Raw genomic sequence first — 19,849 nt, 5'->3', positions numbered from 1 at the left:
TTTACTTACCGTAAATTCCTTTTCTTCTAGCTCCTATTGGGAGACCCAGACAATTGGGTGTATAGCTTCTGCCTCCGGAGGCCACACAAAGTTATTACACTTTAAAAAGTGTAACCCCTCCCCTCTGCTATACACCCTCCCGTGCATCACGGGCCCATCAGTTTTGGTGCCAAAGCAGGAAGGAGGAAACTTATAAATTGGTCTAAGGTAAATTCAATCCGAAGGATATTCGGAGAACTGAAACCATGAACCAAAGAACAATTGAACATGAACAACATGTGTACACAAAAGAACAACAGCCCGAAGGGAACAGGGGCGGGAGCTGGGTCTCCCAATAGGAGCTAGAAGAAAAGGAATTTACGGTAAGTAAACAAAATTCCCTTCTTCTTTGTCGCTCCATTGGGGGACCCAGACAATTGGGATGTCCAAAAGCAATCCCTGGGTGGGTAAAAGAATACCTCGATAAAAAAGAGCCGAAACAATGGTCCCTTCTTACAGGTGGGCCACTGCCGCCTGAAGGACTTGCCTACCTAGGCTGGCGTCTGCCGAAGCATAGGCATGCACCTGATAGTGTTTTGTAAAAGTGTGCAGACTCGACCAGGTAGCTGCCTGACACACCTGCTGAGCCGTAGCCTGGTGCCGCAATGCCCAGGACGCACCTACAGCTCTGGTAGAATGGGCTTTCAGCCCTGAAGGAATCGGAAGCCCAGACGAACGGTAGGCTTCAAGAATCGGTTCCTTGATCCACCTAGCCAAGGTTGACTTGGAAGCTTGCGACCCCTTACGCTGTCCAGCGACAAGGACAAAGAGCGCATCTGAACGGCGCAAGGGCGCCGTGCGTGAAATGTAGAGCCTGAGTGCTCTCACAAGATCTAACAAGTGCAAATCCTTTTCACATTGGTGAACTGGATGAGGGCAAAAAGAAGGTAAGGCGATATCCTGATTGAGATGAAACGGGAATACCACCTTAGGGAGAAATTCCGGGACCGGACGCAGAACCACCTTATCCTGGTGAAACACCAGGAAGGGGGCTTTGCATGACAGCGCTGCTAGCTCAGACACTCTCCGAAGTGATGTGACTGCCACTAGGAAGGCCACCTTCTGCGAAAGGCGAGATAGAGAGACATCCCGCATCGGCTCGAAAGGTGGCTTCTGGAGAGCCGTCAGCACTCTGTTAAGATCCCAGGGTTCTAGCGGACGCTTGTAAGGTGGGACTATGTGGCAAACTCCCTGCAGGAACGTACGGACCTGCGGAAGCCTGGCTAGACGCTTTTGAAAAAACACGGAAAGCGCCGATACTTGTCCCTTGAGAGAGCCGAGAGACAAGCCCTTGTCCAATCCGGATTGAAGGAAAGAAAGAAAAGTGGGCAAGGCAAACGGCCAGGGAGTGAAACCCTGATCAGAGCACCAGGATAAGAAGATCCTCCAAGTCCTGTGGTAGATCTTGGCGGACGTTGGTTTCCTGGCCTGTCTCATGGTGGCAATGACATCTTGAGATAACCCTGAAGACGCTAGGAGCCAGGACTCAATGGCCACACAGTCAGGTTGAGGGCCGCGGAATTCAGATGGAAAAATGGCCCTTGAGACAGCAAGTCTGGTCGGTCTGGGAGTGCCCACGGTTGACCCACCATGAGGTGCCACAGATCCGGGTACCACGATCTCCTCGGCCAGTCTGGAGCGACGAGGATGGCGCGACTGCAGTCGGACCTGATCTTGCGTAATACTCTGGGCAGCAGTGCCAGAGGAGGAAATACATAAGGCAGTTGAAACTGCGACCAGTCCTGAACTAACGCGTCTGCCGCCAGAGCTCTGTGATCCTTGGACCGAGCCATGAAGGCCGGGACTTTGTTGTTGTGCCGAGACGCCATTAGATCGACGTCCGGCGTTCCCCAGCGGCAACAGATCTCCCGAAACACGTCCGGGTGAAGAGACCATTCCCCTGCATCCATGCCCTGGCGACTGAGAAAATCTGCTTCCCAGTTTTCTACGCCCGGGATGTGAACTGCGGAGATGGTGGAGGCTGTGGCTTCCGCCCACAGCAGAATCCGCTGAACTTCTCGGAAGGCTTGAAGACTGCGAGTGCCGCCCTGGTGGTTGATGTACGCAACCGCCGTGGCGTTGTCCGACTGTATTCGGATCTGCCGTCCCTCCAGCCACCGCTGGAACGCCTTTAGGGCCAGATACACTGCCCTTATCTCCAGAACGTTGATCTGAAGGGAGGACTCTGTCGGAGTCCAGGTTCCCTGAGCCCTGTGGTGGAGGAAGACCGCTCCCCACCCTGACAGACTCGCGTCCGTCGTGACCACAGCCCAGGATGGGGGCAAGAAGGATTTTCCTTTTGACAAGGAAGTGGGAAGAAGCCACCACTGAAGAGAGGTCTTGGCTGTCCGTGACAGCGAAACGTTCCTGTCTAGGGACGTCGGCTTCTTGTCACATTTGCGGAGGATATCCCATTGAAGTGAATGCAGATGAAACTGCGCAAAAGGAACTGCCTCCATTGCTGCCACCATCTTCCCTAGGAAGTGCATGAGGCGCCTCAAGGGGTGTGACTGACCCCGAAGAAGAGATTGTACCCCTGTCTGTAGTGAACGCTGTTTGTCCAGCGGGAGCTTCACTATCGCTGAAAGGGTATGAAACTCCATCCCGAGGTAAGTCAGCGATTGGGTCGGTGTCAAATTTGACTTTGGGAAATTGATGATCCACCCGAACCTCTGGAGAGTCTCCAGAGTGACGGTCAGGCTGTGTTGGCATGCCACCCTGGAGGGTGCCTTGACTAGAAGATCGTCTAAGTAAGGGATCACCGAGTGGCCCTGAGAGTGTAAGACCGCCACCACTGCTGCCATGACCTTGGTGAAGACCCGTGGGGCTGTAGCCAGGCCGAAAGGCAGTGCCACGAACTGAAGGTGTTCGTCCCCGATGGCGAAACGCAGGAAGCGGTGATGCTCGGGAGCGATTGGCACATGGAGATAAGCATCTTTGATGTCGACTGATGCTAGGAAGTGTCCTTGTGACATCGAGGCGATGACAGAGCGGAGAGATTCCATCCGAAACCTTCTGGTGCTCACATGCTTGTTGAGCAGCTTGAGGTCTAGAACGGGACGGAAAGATCCGTCCTTTTTTGGCACCACGAACAAGTTGGAGTAGAATCCGTGACCATGTTCCTGAGGTGGAACGGGAATCACCACTCCTTCTGCCTTCGGAGTGTTTACCGCCTGAAAAAGTGCATCGGCTCGCTCGGGGGGCGGAGATGTTCTGAAGAAACGAGTCGGAGGACGAGAACTGAGCTCTATCCTGTAACCGTGAGACAGAATGTCTCTCACCCATCGGTCTTGGACATGTGGCCACCAGGCGTCGCAAAAGCGGAAGAGCCTGCCACCGACCGAGGATGCGGTTTGTGGAGACCGAAAGTCATGAGGAGGCCGCCTTGGGGGCGGCTCCTCCGGCGGTCTTTTTAGGACGTGACTTAGACCGCCATGCCGAAGAGTTGCTCTGGCCCTTCTGTGACCTGTTGGACGTGGAGGATTGGGACCTGGCTGAGGGCCGAAAGGACCGAAATCTCGATTGAATCTTTCGCTGCTGAGGTCTGTTCGGTTTAGACTGGGGTAAGGACGAGTCCTTTCCCTTGGATTGCTTGATAATTTCGTCCAATTGCTCGCCAAACAAGCGGTCGCCGGAAAATGGCAAACCGGTTAAGAACTTCTTGGAAGCAGAGTCTGCCTTCCATTCGCGTAGCCACATGGCCCTGCGGACTGCCACCGAATTGGCGGATGCTACCGCTGTACGGCTCACCGAGTCGAGGACCGCGTTCATGGCGTAGGACGAAAAAGCCGACGCCTGAGAAGTCAAAGACACGACCTGCGGAGTAGCGGTGCGTGTGACCGCCTTAATCTCAGACAAACAAGCTGAGATAGCTTGGAGCGCCCACACGGCTGCAAATGCTGGAGCAAAAGACGCACCTATGGCTTCATAGATGGATTTCATCAGGAGCTCTATTTGCCTGTCAGTGGCATCTTTAAGCGATGAGCCATCTGCCACTGATACCACGGATCTAGCCGCCAGCCTAGAGACTGGAGGATCCACCTTGGGACACTGAGCCCAACCCTTAACTACATCAGGTGGGAAGGGGTAACGTGTGTCATTAAGGCGCTTAGTAAAGCGCTTGTCCGGATATGCTCTGTGCTTCCGGACAGCATCCCTGAAGTTAGAGTGATCGAAAAAAGCACTCCTTGTACGTTTGGGAAACCTAAACTGGTGTTTCTCCTGTTGTGAAGCTGACTCCTCAACAGGTGGAGTTGGAGGAGGAAGTTCTAGCACCTGGTTAATGGACGCTATAAGGTCATTTACAATGGCGTCTCCTTCAGGTGTATCAAGATTGAGAGCACCGTCCGGATCAGAGCCCTGAGCTGCAACGTCCGCCTCATCCTCCAGAGAGTCCTCATGCTGAGACCCTGAGCAGCGTGATGAAGTGGATGAAGGTCCCCAGCGAGCCCGCTTAGACGGTCTGTGACTACAGTCCGAGTCGGAGTCCTCCCCGTGGGACCTATGTGTCACCTCAGGAGCAGTTTGCTGCTCTAACCGAGGGGGGCCTGGGGTCAATGATTCAACAGTGCCCGGGGACTGTGTTACCGGTCTGGACTGCAAAGCTTCAAGTATCTTAGCAGACCATTTGTCCATAGACTGAGCCATGGATTGTGAAAGGGAGTCAGAAAGTTTCTCAGCCAACACTGCAAACTCTGTCCCTGCCACCTGGACAGTAACAGCCGGTGGTTCTACCTGAGCCGAGGGTCCCACCAGTGCCTGAGGCTCCGGCTGAGTGAGTGTCACAGAGGCCGAGCATTGCACACAATGAGGGTAGGTGGAACCTGCAGGTAACATAGCCGCACAAGAGGTACAAGTTGCAAAATAAGCCTGTGCCTTGGCACCCTTGCTTTTTGCAGACGACATGCTGTTATCTCCTCTTAGCAAACAGTGAGGGTATATAGCTAAGCAAATACTGCAGCCGAGCAGAGCAAATGTATACCCAATATGGATATATGGATAGATAGAGATATATATATATATATATATATATATACACACACACACACATACACACTGCGGCACCCAGGGGGGCCAGCACCTGTAACAGGTGCTGCTTACCAACCGCGCTCAGCGGTTGTGTGTCCACCAGATTCCCTGCCTGGGCCTCCCAGCGCTGTGGAGCTCTGTCTGAAGTTCTCCACGGGCAGCAGCGATGATAACAATGGCTGCCAGCGTTCTGTGAGGAGGAGGGAGCCGTGGGCGTGCCTTAAAAAGTGCGGGAATCTGGTGCCCCACGGTGCTCAGTGAGGGGGGAGGAGGATACTAAGTATGCTCCAGCCCTCACCGCTGACGTTCAGTCTAGTGTCCCGCCCTTGCCCCTGACTGGCAGGCCCGGGGGCGGGAATATGCGGTACTAGGCCGCAAAAGCCGGGGACTCGAGTTATAAGCGCGGCCGGCAAACAGGCACGGTCGGCGCGGTAGTCCCGGCGGCCCCAAACACAGCGCAGCTGCTGCAGTGTCCGATCCACAGGCGCTCTATGCGCCGTCCCCAAGGGGACACAGAGTACCTCAAAGAAGCAGGGCCTGTCCCTGATGACATCCAGTCTCCTGTCCGTCAGATTCCCCCAGGGGCTGCGGAGGGAGCCCGGTCCCAGTGCCTGGTGACCGGCTAGGATCCCACTTCTCCCAGAGCCCCTAAGGGATGGGGAAGGAAAAACGGCATGTGGCTCCAGCCTTTGTACCCGCAATGGGTACCTCAACCTTAACAGCACCGCCGACCAAAGTGGGGTGAGAAGGGAGCATGCCGGGAGCCCTGTTAGGGCCCTCTTTTCTTCCATCCGATAAAGTCAGCAGCTGCTGCTGACTAAAATGTGGAGCTTGCGTGAATGTGTGCCTCCTTCAACACAAAGCATAAAACTGATGGGCCCGTGATGCACGGGTGGGTGTATAGCAGAGGGGAGGGGTTACACTTTTTAAAGTGTAATAACTTTGTGTGGCCTCCGGAGGCAGAAGCTATACACCCAATTGTCTGGGTCTCCCAATGGAGCGACAAAGAAAAGTGTTATTTTAAAGATAGGGACCACAATGGAGAGATCATAACAGGAGGAGAGCTCAGATGGAAACATAACTACAAAATGCTGGCCAGAATTATTATATGGTGCAAATTGTAAGAAATGATTACTTTATGGGGTCAAATAGGGGGAAAACAAATTGTAAACAATGCAAAACAAAGTATGAAAAAATATTCTGACAAAAAATATGCTGTTTTATGTATAAGCTAAAATAAAAAAGTGCATGTTTATTATTTGCCCATCTGTAACGACCCAAGCTACACAACTGTACCATAACCCATACAATCAATGCCATTCAAAAAAATAAAGTAAAAACAAACAAAATATAAAAAAAAAGTGATCAAAAGATGTATAGAAAAAAAAATATGGTATCACTAAAAATGTCACTTTGTCCCGTAATTAATGTTTTGCCCCAAATTAGTTTTTTTCAACATGCAGCCTATATACTCTGCTGAGTTTGAGCCCCCCTGCTCTAGAGGATAGGAAAGAAGGGAATTTTGTTTACTTACCGTAAATTCCTTTTCTTCTAGCTCCAATTGGGAGACCCAGACAGTGGGTGTATAGCTACTGCCTCTGGAGGCCGCACAAAGAACTACACTTAAAAGTGTAAGGCCCCTCCCCTTCTGGCTATACACCCTCCCGTAGGAGTACGGATTCCTCAGTTTTAGTACCAAAGCAAGAAGGAGGAAAGCCAATAACAGTTTCAAAAACAAATTCAATCCGATAACAAGATCGGAGAACTTAAGAAACAACATGAACAACATGTGCACCCGAAAAACGAAACCCTAAGAACAAATAGGGCGGGTGCTGGGTCTCCCAATTGGAGCTAGAAGAAAAGGAATTTACGGTAAGTAAACAAAAGTAGGATTTTTGTGTACTCACCGTAAAATCTCTTTCTCTGAGTCTTCATTGGGGGACACAGGACCATGGGTTATGCTGCTGTCACTAGGAGGCTGACACTAAGTAAACATAAAAAAGTTAGCTCCTCCCTAGCAGCATACACCCCGAGCCGGAGGCGGGCTCAGATCAGTTGGTGCACAAGCAGTAGGAGGAGTACCAGAATCACCATACATAAACACAAGTTGTAACTAAAACAATGCAGCCGTGCAAACAAGAGGTCTATGAACATAAGACCACTGAAAAAATAGCCGGCAAATGCAATTGAATCAACCAAAAAACCAAGCAGGGTGGGTGCTGTGTCCCTCAATGAAGACTCAGAGAAAGAGATTTTACGGTGAGTACACAAAAATCCTACTTTCTCTATCGTTTCATTGGGGGACACAGGACCATGGGACGTCCAAAAGCAGTCCCTGGGTGGGAATACCGAAAAACCCGCAGAGGAAGAAAAACAACAACCTCCCTCGGCGGGCTTGCACTATAATTGAATGCTGCCACCCTATTACAGGTGTGCAACTGCTGCCTGCAAGACCTTTCTCCCAAAAATAGCATCTGCCGATGCTTGGGTGTGAACCTGGTAGAACCTAGTAAAGGTGTGCAGGCTAGACCAGGTGGCGGCCTTGCAGACCTGGTCGGCCGACGCCTGATGCCTAATCGCCCAAGAGGCTCCCACTGCGCGGGTAGAGTGCGCCTTTACCCCCCGCGGCGGAGACTTGTCCCGAATCCGATAGGCCTCTGATATGGCGGAACGGATCCATCTGGCAATTGTGGCCGTGGATGCCGATTCACCCTTCTTGGGACCAGAAGGGAGAACAAACAGACCATCTGACTTACGGAACGGCGCGGTTCTGGAGACATAAATTCTAAGTGCACGCACTAGGTCCAGGGTGTGCAAGGACCTCTCCAAGCTGTGAGAGGGGCCAGGACAGAAGGACGGAAGGACGATTTCCTCGTTAAGATGGAACGGGGAGACCACCTTTGGGAGAAAAGCGGGATCTGGCCGGAGAACCGCTTTGTCCTGGTGAAAAATCAAAAAGGGGGAACGACAAGAGAGAGCTGCCAGCTCTGACGTCCTGCGAATAGAAGTGATGGCAACAAGAAACACCACCTTCCATGACAGGTGAGAAAGGGAAGATTCTCGCAAGGGCTCGAATGGGGAGCCCTGAAGTGACCCTAGGACTAGATTAAGGTCCCACGGTTCTAGAGGCCGCCGGTACGGCGGTGCCAGGTGGGCAACTCCCTGGATGAAGGTCTTAACCTGTGAACGAGCGGCCAGTGGCTTCTGAAACAGGATTGATAACGCCGATATCTGGCCCTTTAGTGTTGCGAGCGAGAGACCCGCATCTAGGCCTGACTGCAAGAATGCCAATAGGGAAGGAAGGGAGAAGGCGAGAGGAGAAGAAATATTCTGCTCTTCACACCACCTGAAGAAAACCTTCCACGTGCGGTGAATCGGCGGCGCCGGCTCAGCGATGGATGCGGTGCAGGCAGGGCTCCCTGCCCTGCCTGTGAACAGCGCTGCTCGTCCAGGAAGGCTCCGGGGGAGAGCGTGCTGAGGCAGGGTAGTGGACATCATGATGGGGGTAGACAGCCCCCTATCACACACGCTGCGGAGGATCCATCCCTGCTGTACTCCCTTGTACGCCCTTTGGGGTGATACCTCAGGGCGAATCAGGGGTGCCCACAAAACAACCTGCCCACACGCGCACCCCCAGGAGTGGTACCACGGGGACGGGCGGGGGAGAGGGCCCCGACGTCTCAAGCCCCTGCGACCCTGGGGAGCAGTACCCACGGGGCTGCGGAGAATGAGTGAAGCGAATACCTGCAGAGAAGAAGACGACGACAGGTATGAGAGTGATGAGCGGCGCCGAAATAAAAGAAAAAAAGCGCAAAAAAATACATGGCTGAGGGGGGCCGAGACGGCCCACATCAGCCTCCTACGACACTAAGCTAAAAACTGGTCTGAGCCCGCCTCCGGCTCGGGGTGTATGCTGCTAGGGAGGAGCTAACTTTTTTATGTTTACTTAGTGTCAGCCTCCTAGTGACAGCAGCATAACCCATGGTCCTGTGTCCCCCAATGAAACGATAGAGAAATTCCCTTCTTTTTCGCTCCTAATTGGGAGACCCAGACAGTGGGACGTCCAAAAGCAGTCCCTGGGTGGGTAAAAAGATACCACATGAACGGGCTGTCAGACAGCCCTTTCCTACAGGTGGGCCACCGCCGCCTGAAGGACCTGTCTACCTAGGCTGGCATCTGCCGAAGCGTAGGTATGCACTTGATAGTGTTTGGTAAACGTGTGCAGACTCGACCAGGTAGCCGCCTGGCACACCTGCTGAGCCGTAGCCTGATGCCGCAATGCCCAGGACGCACCCACGGCTCTGGTAGAATGGGCCTTCAGTCCAGATGGAATCGGAAGCCCAGCAGAACGGTATGTGTGAAGAATTGGTTCCTTGATCCACCGCGCCAGGGTGGATTTGGAAGCTTGCGATCCCTTATGCTGACCAGCGACTAGGACAAAGAGCGCATCAGAACGGCGTAGAGACGCCGTGCGAGAAATGTAAATCCTGAGTGCTCTCACCAGGTCCAACAGATGTAAACCTTTTTCAAATTGGTGAACTGGATGCGGACACAAAGATGGCAAAGTGATATCCTGATTGAGATGAAAGGAAGAAACCACCTTGGGAGAAAACTCTGGAATTGGACGCAGTACTACCTTGTCTTGGTGAAACACCAGGAAGGGAGATTTGCAAGATAACGCCGCTAGCTCGGACACTCTTCGAAGAGACGTGATCGCCACAAGAAAAACTACTTTTTGTGAAAGCCGAGAAAGGGAAACCTCTTTCAAAGGCTCGAAAGGCGGCTTCTGGAGAGCAATGAGAACCTTGTTTAGATCCCAGGGTTCCAATGGCCGTCTGTAAGGAGGAACGATATGACAAACTCCTTGGAGAAACGTGCGTACTTTAGAAAGCCATGCCAAGCGCTTCTGAAAGAATACGGATAGCGCGGAGACTTGACCCTTAAGAGAGCTAAGCGACAAACCTTTTTCCAACCCAGACTGCAGGAAGGAAAGAAAAATTGGCAATGCAAATGGCCAGGGAGAAAACCCCTGAGCCAAGCACCAAGCTAAGAATATCTTCCACGTCCTGTGATAGATCTTAGCTGAGGATGGTTTTCTAGCCTGTCTCATTGTGGCAACAACTTCATGAGATAAACCTGAGGCCGCTAGGATCCAGGACTCAATGGCCACACAGTCAGGTTCAGGGCCGCAGAATTCAGATGGAAAAACGGCCCTTGAGACAGCAAATCTGGACGGTCTGGTAGTGCCCACGGTTGGCCTACCGTGAGATGCCACAGATCCAGGTACCACGACCTTCTTGGCCAGTCTGGAGCGACGAGAATGGCTCGATGGCAGTCGGACCTGATTTTCCGGAGAACTCTGGGTAACAATGCTAGAGGTGGGAACACATAGGGGAGTCGGAATTGCGACCAATCCTGAACCAAGGCGTCTGCCGCCAGCGCTCGGTGATCGTGAGACCGTGCCATGAAAACTGGGACCTTGTTGTTGTGCCGTGACGCCATCAGATCGACGTCCGGCGTCCCCCAGCGGCAACAGATCTGCTGAAACACGTCCGGGTGAAGGGACCATTCTCCTGCGTCCATGCCCTGGCGACTGAGAAAGTCTGCTTCCCAGTTTTCCACGCCTGGGATGTGAACTGCGGATATGGTGGACGCTTTGCTTTCCACCCACGTCAAAATCCGCCGGACTTCCTGAAAGGCTTGGCGACTGCGTGTTCCCCCTTGGTGGTTGATGTACGCCACCGCCGTGGAATTGTCCGACTGAATCCGAATCTGCTTGCCTTCCAGCCATTGTTGGAAGGCTCGCAGAGCAAGATAGACTGCTCTGATTTCCAGAACATTGATCTGCAGGGTGGACTCTTCCTGAGTCCACGTCCCCTGAGCCCTGTGGTGGAGAAACACCGCTCCCCACCCTGATAGGCTCGCATCCGTCGTGACCACTGCCCAGGATGGGGGTAGGAACGACTTTCCCTGTGACAATGAGGTGGGGAGAAGCCACCAACGCAGAGAGTCCTTGGCAGTCTGAGAGAGGGAGACAGTCCTGTCGAGGGACGTCGATTTCCCATCCCATTGGCGTAGAATGTCCCATTGTAGAGGACGCAGATGAAACTGCGCGAACGGGACCGCCTCCATTGCTGCTACCATCTTTCCTAGGAAATGCATGAGGCGCCCCAGTGAGTGCGACTGGCTCTGAAGGAGAGATTGCACTCCTGTCCGTAGCGAACACTGCTTGTCCAGTGGAAGCTTCACTATCGTTGAGAGAGTATGAAACTCCATGCCAAGATAAGTCAGAGATTGGGTCGGGGTTAGATGAGACTTTGGAAAGTTGATAATCCACCCGAAACTCTGGAGAGTGTCTAGTGCCACCTTCAGACTGTGTTGGCATGCCTCTTGAGAGGGTGCCTTTATAAGCAGGTCGTCTAGATACGGGATGACCGAGTGACCTTGCGAGTGCAGAACAGCTACTACGGCTGCCATGACCTTGGTGAAGACCCGGGGGGCTGTTGCCAGACCGAAAGGTAACGCTACGAACTGCAGGTGTTCGTCGTGTATGACGAAGCGCAGGAAACGCTGATGCTCTGGCGCAATCGGCACGTGGAGATACGCATCTTTGATATCTATTGATGCTAGAAAATCTCCTTGAGACATTGAGGCTATGACGGAGCGTAGGGATTCCATCCGGAACCTCCTGACTTTTACGTGTCTGTTGAGCAACTTTAGATCCAGGACGGGTCGATACGATCCGTCCTTTTTTGGGACCACAAACAGATTGGAGTAAAAACCGTGACCTTGTTCCTGAAGAGGGACGGAGGTCACCACTCCTTCCGCTTTTAGAGCGGCCACCGCCTGCAACAGAGCATCGGCTCGGTCTGGTGGTGGAGAAGTTCTGAAGAAACGAGTTGGCGGACGAGAACTGAACTCTATCCTGTACCCGTGAGACAGAATATCCCTCACCCAACGGTCTTTGACGCGTGACAGCCAAATGTCGCCAAAGTGGGAAAGCCTCCCACCGACCGAGAGTGTGGGAATCGGAGACTGCAAGTCAGGAGGACGCCGTCTTGGCAACGGTTCCTCCGGCTGTCCTTTTTGGGCGTGACTGAGACCTCCAAGAATCTGAGCGTCTCTGGTCTTTTTGAGTCTTTTTTGACGAGGCGAATTGGGACCTGCCCGGTCCTCGAAAGGACCGATAACCAGACTGACCCTTCCTCTGTTGGGGTTTGTTTTGTCTGTGTTGCGGTAAGGATGAGTCCTTACCCTTGGAGTGTTTGATGATTTCATCCAAACGCTCTCCAAACAATCGGTCACGAGAAAAAGGCAAATTGGTTAAGCACTTCTTGGAATGAGAATCTGCCTTCCAATGTCTCAACCACAGGGCCCTACGCAAAACAACGGAGTTGGCTGACGCCACTGCCGTGCGGCTTGTAGCGTCAAGAACAGCATTAATCGCGTACGACGCGAATGCCGCCATTTGCGAGGTCAATGGTGCTACCTGCGGGGCAAATGCACGTGTGACTGAGTCGACTTGCACAAGCCCGGCTGAGATAGCTTGGAGTGCCCATACGGCAGCAAAAGATGGCGCTAACGACGCTCCAATCGCTTCATAGATGGATTTCAGCCAGAGCTCCATCTGCCTGTCAGTGGCATATTTAAGTGCCGCTCCATCTTCAACTGCAACCAAGGATCTAGCTGCAAGCCTGGAAATTGGAGGATCCACTTTTGGACACTGGGTCCAACCCTTGACCACCTCAGGGGGAAAAGGATAGCGTGTATCTTTAAGCCGTTTAGAAAAACGCCTTTCCGGATAAGCATGGGGTTTCTGGATTGCGTCTCTAAAGTCAGCGTGGTCCAGAAAAGTGCTTAATGTACGCTTAGGATATCTGAAATGGATTCTCTCGTGCTGCGAAGCTGACTCCTCTACAAGAGGAGCTGGTGGGGAAATATTTAACATCTTATTGATGGACGCTATAAGATCATTAACTATGGCGTCACCATCTGGTGTATCTAGATTGAGAGCGGTCCCAGGATCAGAATCCTGATCAGTTACGTCCGCCTCATCACCCATAGATTCATCTCGCTGGGATCCTGACCATTGAGATGAATGTGAAGGCCCCTCATAGCGAGCCCGCTTAGGTTGCCTGGGGCCATCGTCCGAGTCAGAGTCTTCACCCTGAGGTGTATGTGCCCGTCCCGGAGCTTGGAGGTAATTCAGCTGAGGGGGACCAGGGGGCAATGATTGCACAGTGTCCGTGGCCTGAAGTACAGGCCTAGCTCGCAATGTGTCAAGAATTTGTGACATAGTGAGAGACATTCTGTCAGCAAAAGCTGTAAACTCAGTTCCTGTCACCTGGACAGCATTCACAGGTGGTACACCCTGGGTCACGTCCAGCAGAGGTCCCGACTGTGCAAGTGCCGCAGGGGCCGAGCACTGCACACAATGGGGGTCAGTGGAGCCTGCCGGTAGAAAAGTCCCACATGCGGTACAGGAAGCATATAATGTCTGTGCCTTGGCACCCTTGCGTTTTGTGGACGACATGCTGTTGGCTCTCTGCAATGTGAGAGAGTCTATAGCCAAAGGGCGACCAGCGCTATGCAGTACAAAGTATTTGCAGGAACAAAATACTAAGATTACTACTGGCACAAGAGGGGGTGAGCCCTGAGGGCTGCTTACCGCCCGCTGAATAGCGGGTAAGAGGCGCAGAATTCCTTGTCTGGGTCTCCCCGGCTCCCCTCTGCAGCTCAGCGTGTCAGCAGGAATGGCTGCCGGCGTCTGTGGAGAGGGGCGGTCCGTGGGAGTTCCCAAACAAAAGTGCGGGAAACAGTGTCCCCTCTGTGCCTATTGTGAGGGCTGGAGTATGTAAAAACGACTCCAGCCCTCAGCGCTGATGCACTGACCAGCGTCCCGCCCCTCTCCTGACTGGCAGGTCTGGGGGCGGGAACGAACGGAACTAGGCCGCAAAAAGCCGGGGACTCGAGTTATCAGCGCGGCCGCCGTAAAAGCGCGGCCCGCGCTGAAGTCCCCGGCGCACCACAAGTGCCAGCCGCGCCGCAGTCCCAGCGGCCGGCGCGACCGTTTCCCAAAAGTGTGCCTGCTTCAGCGAAGCTGAATGAGGCCATGGCACAAGCGCCGCAGCGCTGATGTCCCCGGCGCACTACAACACCCAGCATGCTGCGGTGTGAGCGCCAAATGCACGGGGACACAGAGTACCTTGAGGAAGCAGGGCCATGTCCCTGATGTACTCCGCTCCATCCAGCATCTTCTCCAGGGGCTGTAGATGGAGCACGGTCTCAGTGCCTGGAGACCAGTAAATCCCACTTCACCCAGAGCCCTGTAAAAAGGGATGGGGAAGGAATCAGCATGTGGACTCCAGCCGCCGTACCCGCAATGGGTACCTCAACCTTACAAACACCTCCGACATACAGTGGGGTGAGAAGGGAGCATGCTGGGAGCCCTGTATGGGCCCTCTTTTCTTCCATCCGACATAGTCAGCAGCTGCTGCTGACTAAAAACAATGGAGCTATGCGTGCGTGTCTGACCTCCTTCGCACAAAGCTAAAACTGAGGAATCCGTACTCCTACGGGAGGGTGTATAGCCAGAAGGGGAGGGGCCTTACACTTTTAAGTGTAGTTCTTTGTGCGGCCTCCAGAGGCAGTAGCTATACACCCACTGTCTGGGTCTCCCAATTAGGAGCGAAAAAGAAAGACTGCATTTTGTTAAGCTAACCATAAAACCTCAGAGTAATGTGTCAGAGGACAATAGAAACCAGATGGGGTAAGATCAGAGCATTGTTATACCTCTAATTTAAGACTGTCATGTTCCACAGTGAAATCCAACCTGGATGGCGCAACATCAAATGTAATCCTCTCTCCTCTGTAAAATGGGATCTAGAACAATAAAACACAAGTAGAGGATGAAAGTAAATACAAGAAGTAACACTGAAATCAAATCCACCAAGTGTGATGGTGCAGCAGCTTACATTGCATTTTGGATGAGCTTTATGGTGAATGGAAGAAATTCTACATTAATCACACAGCTATCAAGTTACCATATTTTTCGGACCATAAGACGCACTTTTTTTCCCCCAAATGTTGAGGGAAAGTGGGGGTGCGTCTTATAGTCTGAATGTAGGGCTGAGTGGAATGAGGGTGGAGCGGGTCATCGGGGGCACGAGCAGGCTGTAGCAGCCTGACGTGACCACGTGGACCCGCTCATTTAATATGCACGCCCATCCTCCTGCCCATAATCTCTCAGCGCTGAACCCAGCACTAACAGGTGGGTGGGATGATGGGCGAAGGATAAACAGCCGGCCGCATGATCACCCCTGGCAACTGCAGCCTGGAGTGATCATGTGCGGCTGTACTCACTGCCCCCCGATCATCATCACCAGTGCGGGAGGCAGTGAATCAGTACACATTACTCACCGTTCCCCTGCAGCATCACGATGTCCTCCTGTCTGTGCCGGTCAGCTGACTTGCGTGGACACACTAGCGGCGCGCACAGTGATGACGTCATCGCTGTGCACATGTGTCCACACGCAGCCGCCGGCACAGGCAGCCAATGCTACAGGGGAACGGGGATGGCTTCACTCAGCGGCGCTGCCACTGACAGACAGTAAGAGGAGCGGTGCTGCAGGGAGTGAGGTGAGGTAAGGCGAGTATGAACGTTTATTTTTTTTTTATGTGCCACAGGATGCGGCCATACACCAGGATGATGGGGGTATATGAGCAGGATAGGGGTATATAATGAGCAGGCTGGGGAGTATATGAGCAGGCTGGGGAGTATATGAGCAGGCTGGGGAGTATATGAGCAGGCTGGGGAGTATATGAGCAGGCTGGGGAGTATATGAGCAGGCTGGGGAGTATATGAGCAGGCTGGGGAGTATATGAGCAGGCTGGGGAGTATATGAGCAGGCTGGGGAGTATATGAGCAGGCTGGGGAGTATATGAGCAGGCTGGGGAGAATATGAGCAGGCTGGGGAGAATATGAGCAGGCTGGGGAGAATATGAGCAGGCTGGGGAGTATATGAGCAGGCTGGGGAGTATATGAGCAGGCTGGGGAGTATATGAGCAGGCTGGGGAGTATATGAGCAGGCTGGGGAGTATATGAGCAGGACATTACCCCATAACAGTGTCAGCAGCAGATACGCGCCCCATAACAGTGTGTCAGGCCCACATTTTTTGCTTAAAATTTTATCTTCCTATTTTCCTCCTCTAAAACCAGGGTGCGTCTTATGGTTCGGAAAGAAGGGAATTTTGTTTACTTACCGTAAATTCCTTTTCTTCTAGCTCCTATTGGGAGACCCAGACAATTGGGTGTATAGCTTCTGCCTCCGGAGGCCACACAAAGTATTACACTCAAAAGTGTAACCCCTCCCCTCTGCCTATACACCCTCCCGTGCCTCACGGGCTCCTCAGTTTTGGTGCAAAAGCAGGAAGGAGGAAACTTATAATTGGTTTAAGGTAAATTCAATCCGAAGGATGTTCGGAGAACTGAAAACCATGAAACAATTGAACATGAACAACATGTGTACACAAAAGAACAATTAGCCCGAAGGGAACAGGGGCGGGTGCTGGGTCTCCCAATAGGAGCTAGAAGAAAAGGAATTTACGGTAAGTAAACAAAATTCCCTTCTTCTTTGTTGCTCCATTGGGAGACCCAGACAATTGGGACGTCCAAAAGCAGTCCCTGGGTGGGTAAAAGAATACCTCGATAACAAGAGCCGACACGACTCCCTCTTACAGGTGGGCCACCGCCGCCTGAAGGACCTGCCTACCTAGACTGGCATCTGCCGAAGCATAGGCATGCACTTGATAGTGCTTTGTGAAAGTGTGCAGACTAGACCACGTAGCTGCCTGACACACCTGATGCGCACGTCGCCTGGTGCCGCAATGCCCAGGACGCACCCACGGCTCTGGTAGAATCGGCTTTCAGCCCCGAAGGAATCGGAAGCCCCGAATCACGGTAAGCTTCAAGAATCGGTTCCTTGATCCACCGAGCCAAGGTTGACCTGGAAGCTTGCGAACCCTTACGCTGACCAGCCACAAGGACAAAAAGCGCATCTGAACGACGCAGGGGCGCTGTGCGAGACACGTAGAAACGGAGTGCTCTCACTAAATCTAATGAGTGCAAATCCTTTTCAACGCGGTGAATTGGATTAGGGCAAAATGAAGGTAAGGTGATATCCTGATTGAGATGACAAGGCGATACCACCTTAGGGAGAAATTCCGGAACAGGACGGAGAACCACCTTATCCTGGTGCAAAACCAGGAAGGGGGCTTTGCATGACAGCGCTGCCAGCTCCGACACTCTACGGAGAGAAGTAACTGCTACTAGAAATGCCACTTTCTGCGAAAGACGTGATAAGGAGACATCACGCAGCGGCTCAAAAGGCGGTTTCTGAAGAGCCGTCAGCACCCTGTTAAGGTCCCAGGGTTCAAGAGGGTGCTTGTAAGGTGGGACTATGTGGCAAACTCCCTGCAGGAACGTGCGGACCTGCGGAAGCTTGGCCAGGCGCTTTTGAAAGAATATTGAGAGTGCCGATACTTGCCCTTTGAGAGAACTAAGTGACAACCCCTTATCCATTCCGGATTGAAGGAAGGAAAGAAAAGTGGGTAAGGCAAAAGGCCAAGGAGAAAGACCTTTATCAGAACACCAGGACAAGAAAATCCGCCAAGTCCTGTGATAGATCTTGGCGGACGTCGGTTTCCTGGCCTGTCTCATAGTGGCAATGACATCCTGAGACAGCCCTGAAGCCGCTAGGAGCCAGGACTCAATGGCCACACAGTCAGGTTGAGGGCCGCAGAATTCAGATGGAAAAACGGCCCTTGCGACAGCAAGTCTGGGCGGTCTGGCAGCGCCCACGGCTGACCCACCGTGAGATGCCACAGATCCGGGTACCATGACCGCCTCGGCCAGTCTGGAGCGACGAAAATGGCGCGACGGCAGTCGGACCTGATCTTGCGTAGTACTCTGGGCAGCATCGCCAGAGGAGCAAATACATAAGGTAGTCGAAACTGCGACCAATCCTGAACTAGTGCGTCCGCCGCCAGCGCTAAAGTGATCCTGAGATCGTGCCATGAAGGTCGGGACCTTGTTGTTGTGCCGTGACGCCATGAGATCGACGTCCGGCGTTCCCCTACGGCGACAGATCTCTCGAAACACCTCTGGGTGCAGGGACCATTCCCCCGCATCCATGCCCTGACGACTGAGAAAATCTGCTTCCCAGTTTTCTACGCCCGGTATGTGAACTGCTGAGATGGTGGATGCTGTGGCTTCCACCCACTGCAGAATTCGCCGGACTTCTTGGAAGGCTTGACGACTCCGCGTGCCGCCCTGGTGGTTGATGTATGCGACGGCAGTGGCGTTGTCCGACTGGATACGGATCTGCCTGCCCTCCAGCAGCTGCTGGAAAGCCACTAGGGCCAGATAGACTGCCCTTATCTCCAGGACATTGATCTGAAGGGAAGACTCTATCGGAGTCCAGGTTCCCTGAGCCCTGTGATGGAGGAAAACCGCTCCCCACCCTGACAGGCTCGCGTCCGTGGTGACCACAGCCCAGGTTGGGGGCAGGAAGGATTTTCCCTGTGAAAGAGAAGTGGGAAGAAGCCACCACTGAAGGGACGTCTTTGTTGCAAGGGAAAGAGAGACGTTCCTGTCGAGAGAGTTCGACCTCCTGTCCCATTTGCGGAGAATGTCCCACTGGAGTGGTCGCAGATGGAATTGCGCGAAGGGCACTGCCTCCATCGCTGCTACCATCTTCCCCAGGAAGTGCATGAGACGTCTCAAGGGGTGAGACTGAGTCTGAATCAGAGATTGCACCCCTGCCTGCAGTGACAGCTGTTTGTCTAGTGGTAGCTTGACTACCGCTGACTGTGTATGAAACTCCATCCCTAGATAGGTCAGAGATTGGGTCGGTGTCAACTTGGATTTTGGGAAGTTGATGAGCCACCCGAACTGCTGGAGGGTCTCCAGAGCGACGGTAAGGCTGTGTTGACACGCCGCCCGAGAAGGTGCCCTGACTAGGAGATCGTCCAAGTAAGGAATCACCGAGTGCCCCTGAGAATGCAGGATCGCCACAACGGATGCCATGACTTTGGTGAAAACCCGTGGGGCTGTCGCCAGGCCGAAGGGTAAAGCCACGAACTGAAGGTGTTCGTCCCCTATGGCGAAACGCAAAAAGCGTTGATGTTCTGGTGCGATCGGCACATGGAGATAGGCATCCTTGATGTCGATCGATGCGAGGAAGTCTCCTTGTGACATCGAGGCGATGACCGAGTGGAGAGATTCCATCCGGAATCGTCTGGTGCTCACGTGTTTGTTGAGCAATTTGAGGTCCAGAACGGGACGGAATGATCCGTCCTTCTTTGGTACCACGAATAAGTTGGAGTAAAAACCGCGACCCTGTTCCTGAGTGGGAACGGGGGTCACGACGCCTTCTTTTTTCAGAGCGTCCACTGCTTGAAAAAGTGCGTCTGCTCGCGCGGGGGGCGGGGAGGTTCTGAAGAAATGAGTCGGAGGACGAGAGCTGAACTCTATCCTGTAACCGTGAGACAGGATGTCTCTCACCCATCGGTCTTGAACATGTGGCCACCAGGCGTCGCGAAAGCGGGAGAGCCTGCCACCGACCGAGGATGCGGTTCGGGGATGCCGTGAGTCATGAGGAGGCCGCCTTGGAAGCAGTGCCTCCGGCGGTCTTTTGGGGGCGTGACTTAGACCGCCACGCATAGGAGTTCCTCTGGCCTTTGTCCTGTCTATTGGACGAAGAGGACTGTGGCTTGGCGGAGG

General features: G+C 53.2%; 1 protein-coding gene across 1 annotated transcript in view; it reads right to left on the bottom strand.

The window, feature by feature from the left end:
• Window positions 1-19,849, bottom strand: part of LOC142245339 (BOS complex subunit NOMO1-like) — a 226,410-nt gene that overhangs the window by 168,581 nt on the left and 37,980 nt on the right. Inside the window, 1 exon segment of the mRNA XM_075317979.1 lies at window positions 14,860-14,949. Coding sequence (XP_075174094.1) covers window positions 14,860-14,949 — 90 coding nt within the window.

This window comes from Anomaloglossus baeobatrachus, chromosome 7 (genome assembly GCF_048569485.1).
Source record: "Anomaloglossus baeobatrachus isolate aAnoBae1 chromosome 7, aAnoBae1.hap1, whole genome shotgun sequence".
In the NCBI taxonomy this organism is placed as follows: domain Eukaryota; kingdom Metazoa; phylum Chordata; class Amphibia; order Anura; family Aromobatidae; genus Anomaloglossus; species Anomaloglossus baeobatrachus.
This window is presented reverse-complemented; position numbering and strand designations above follow the sequence as displayed.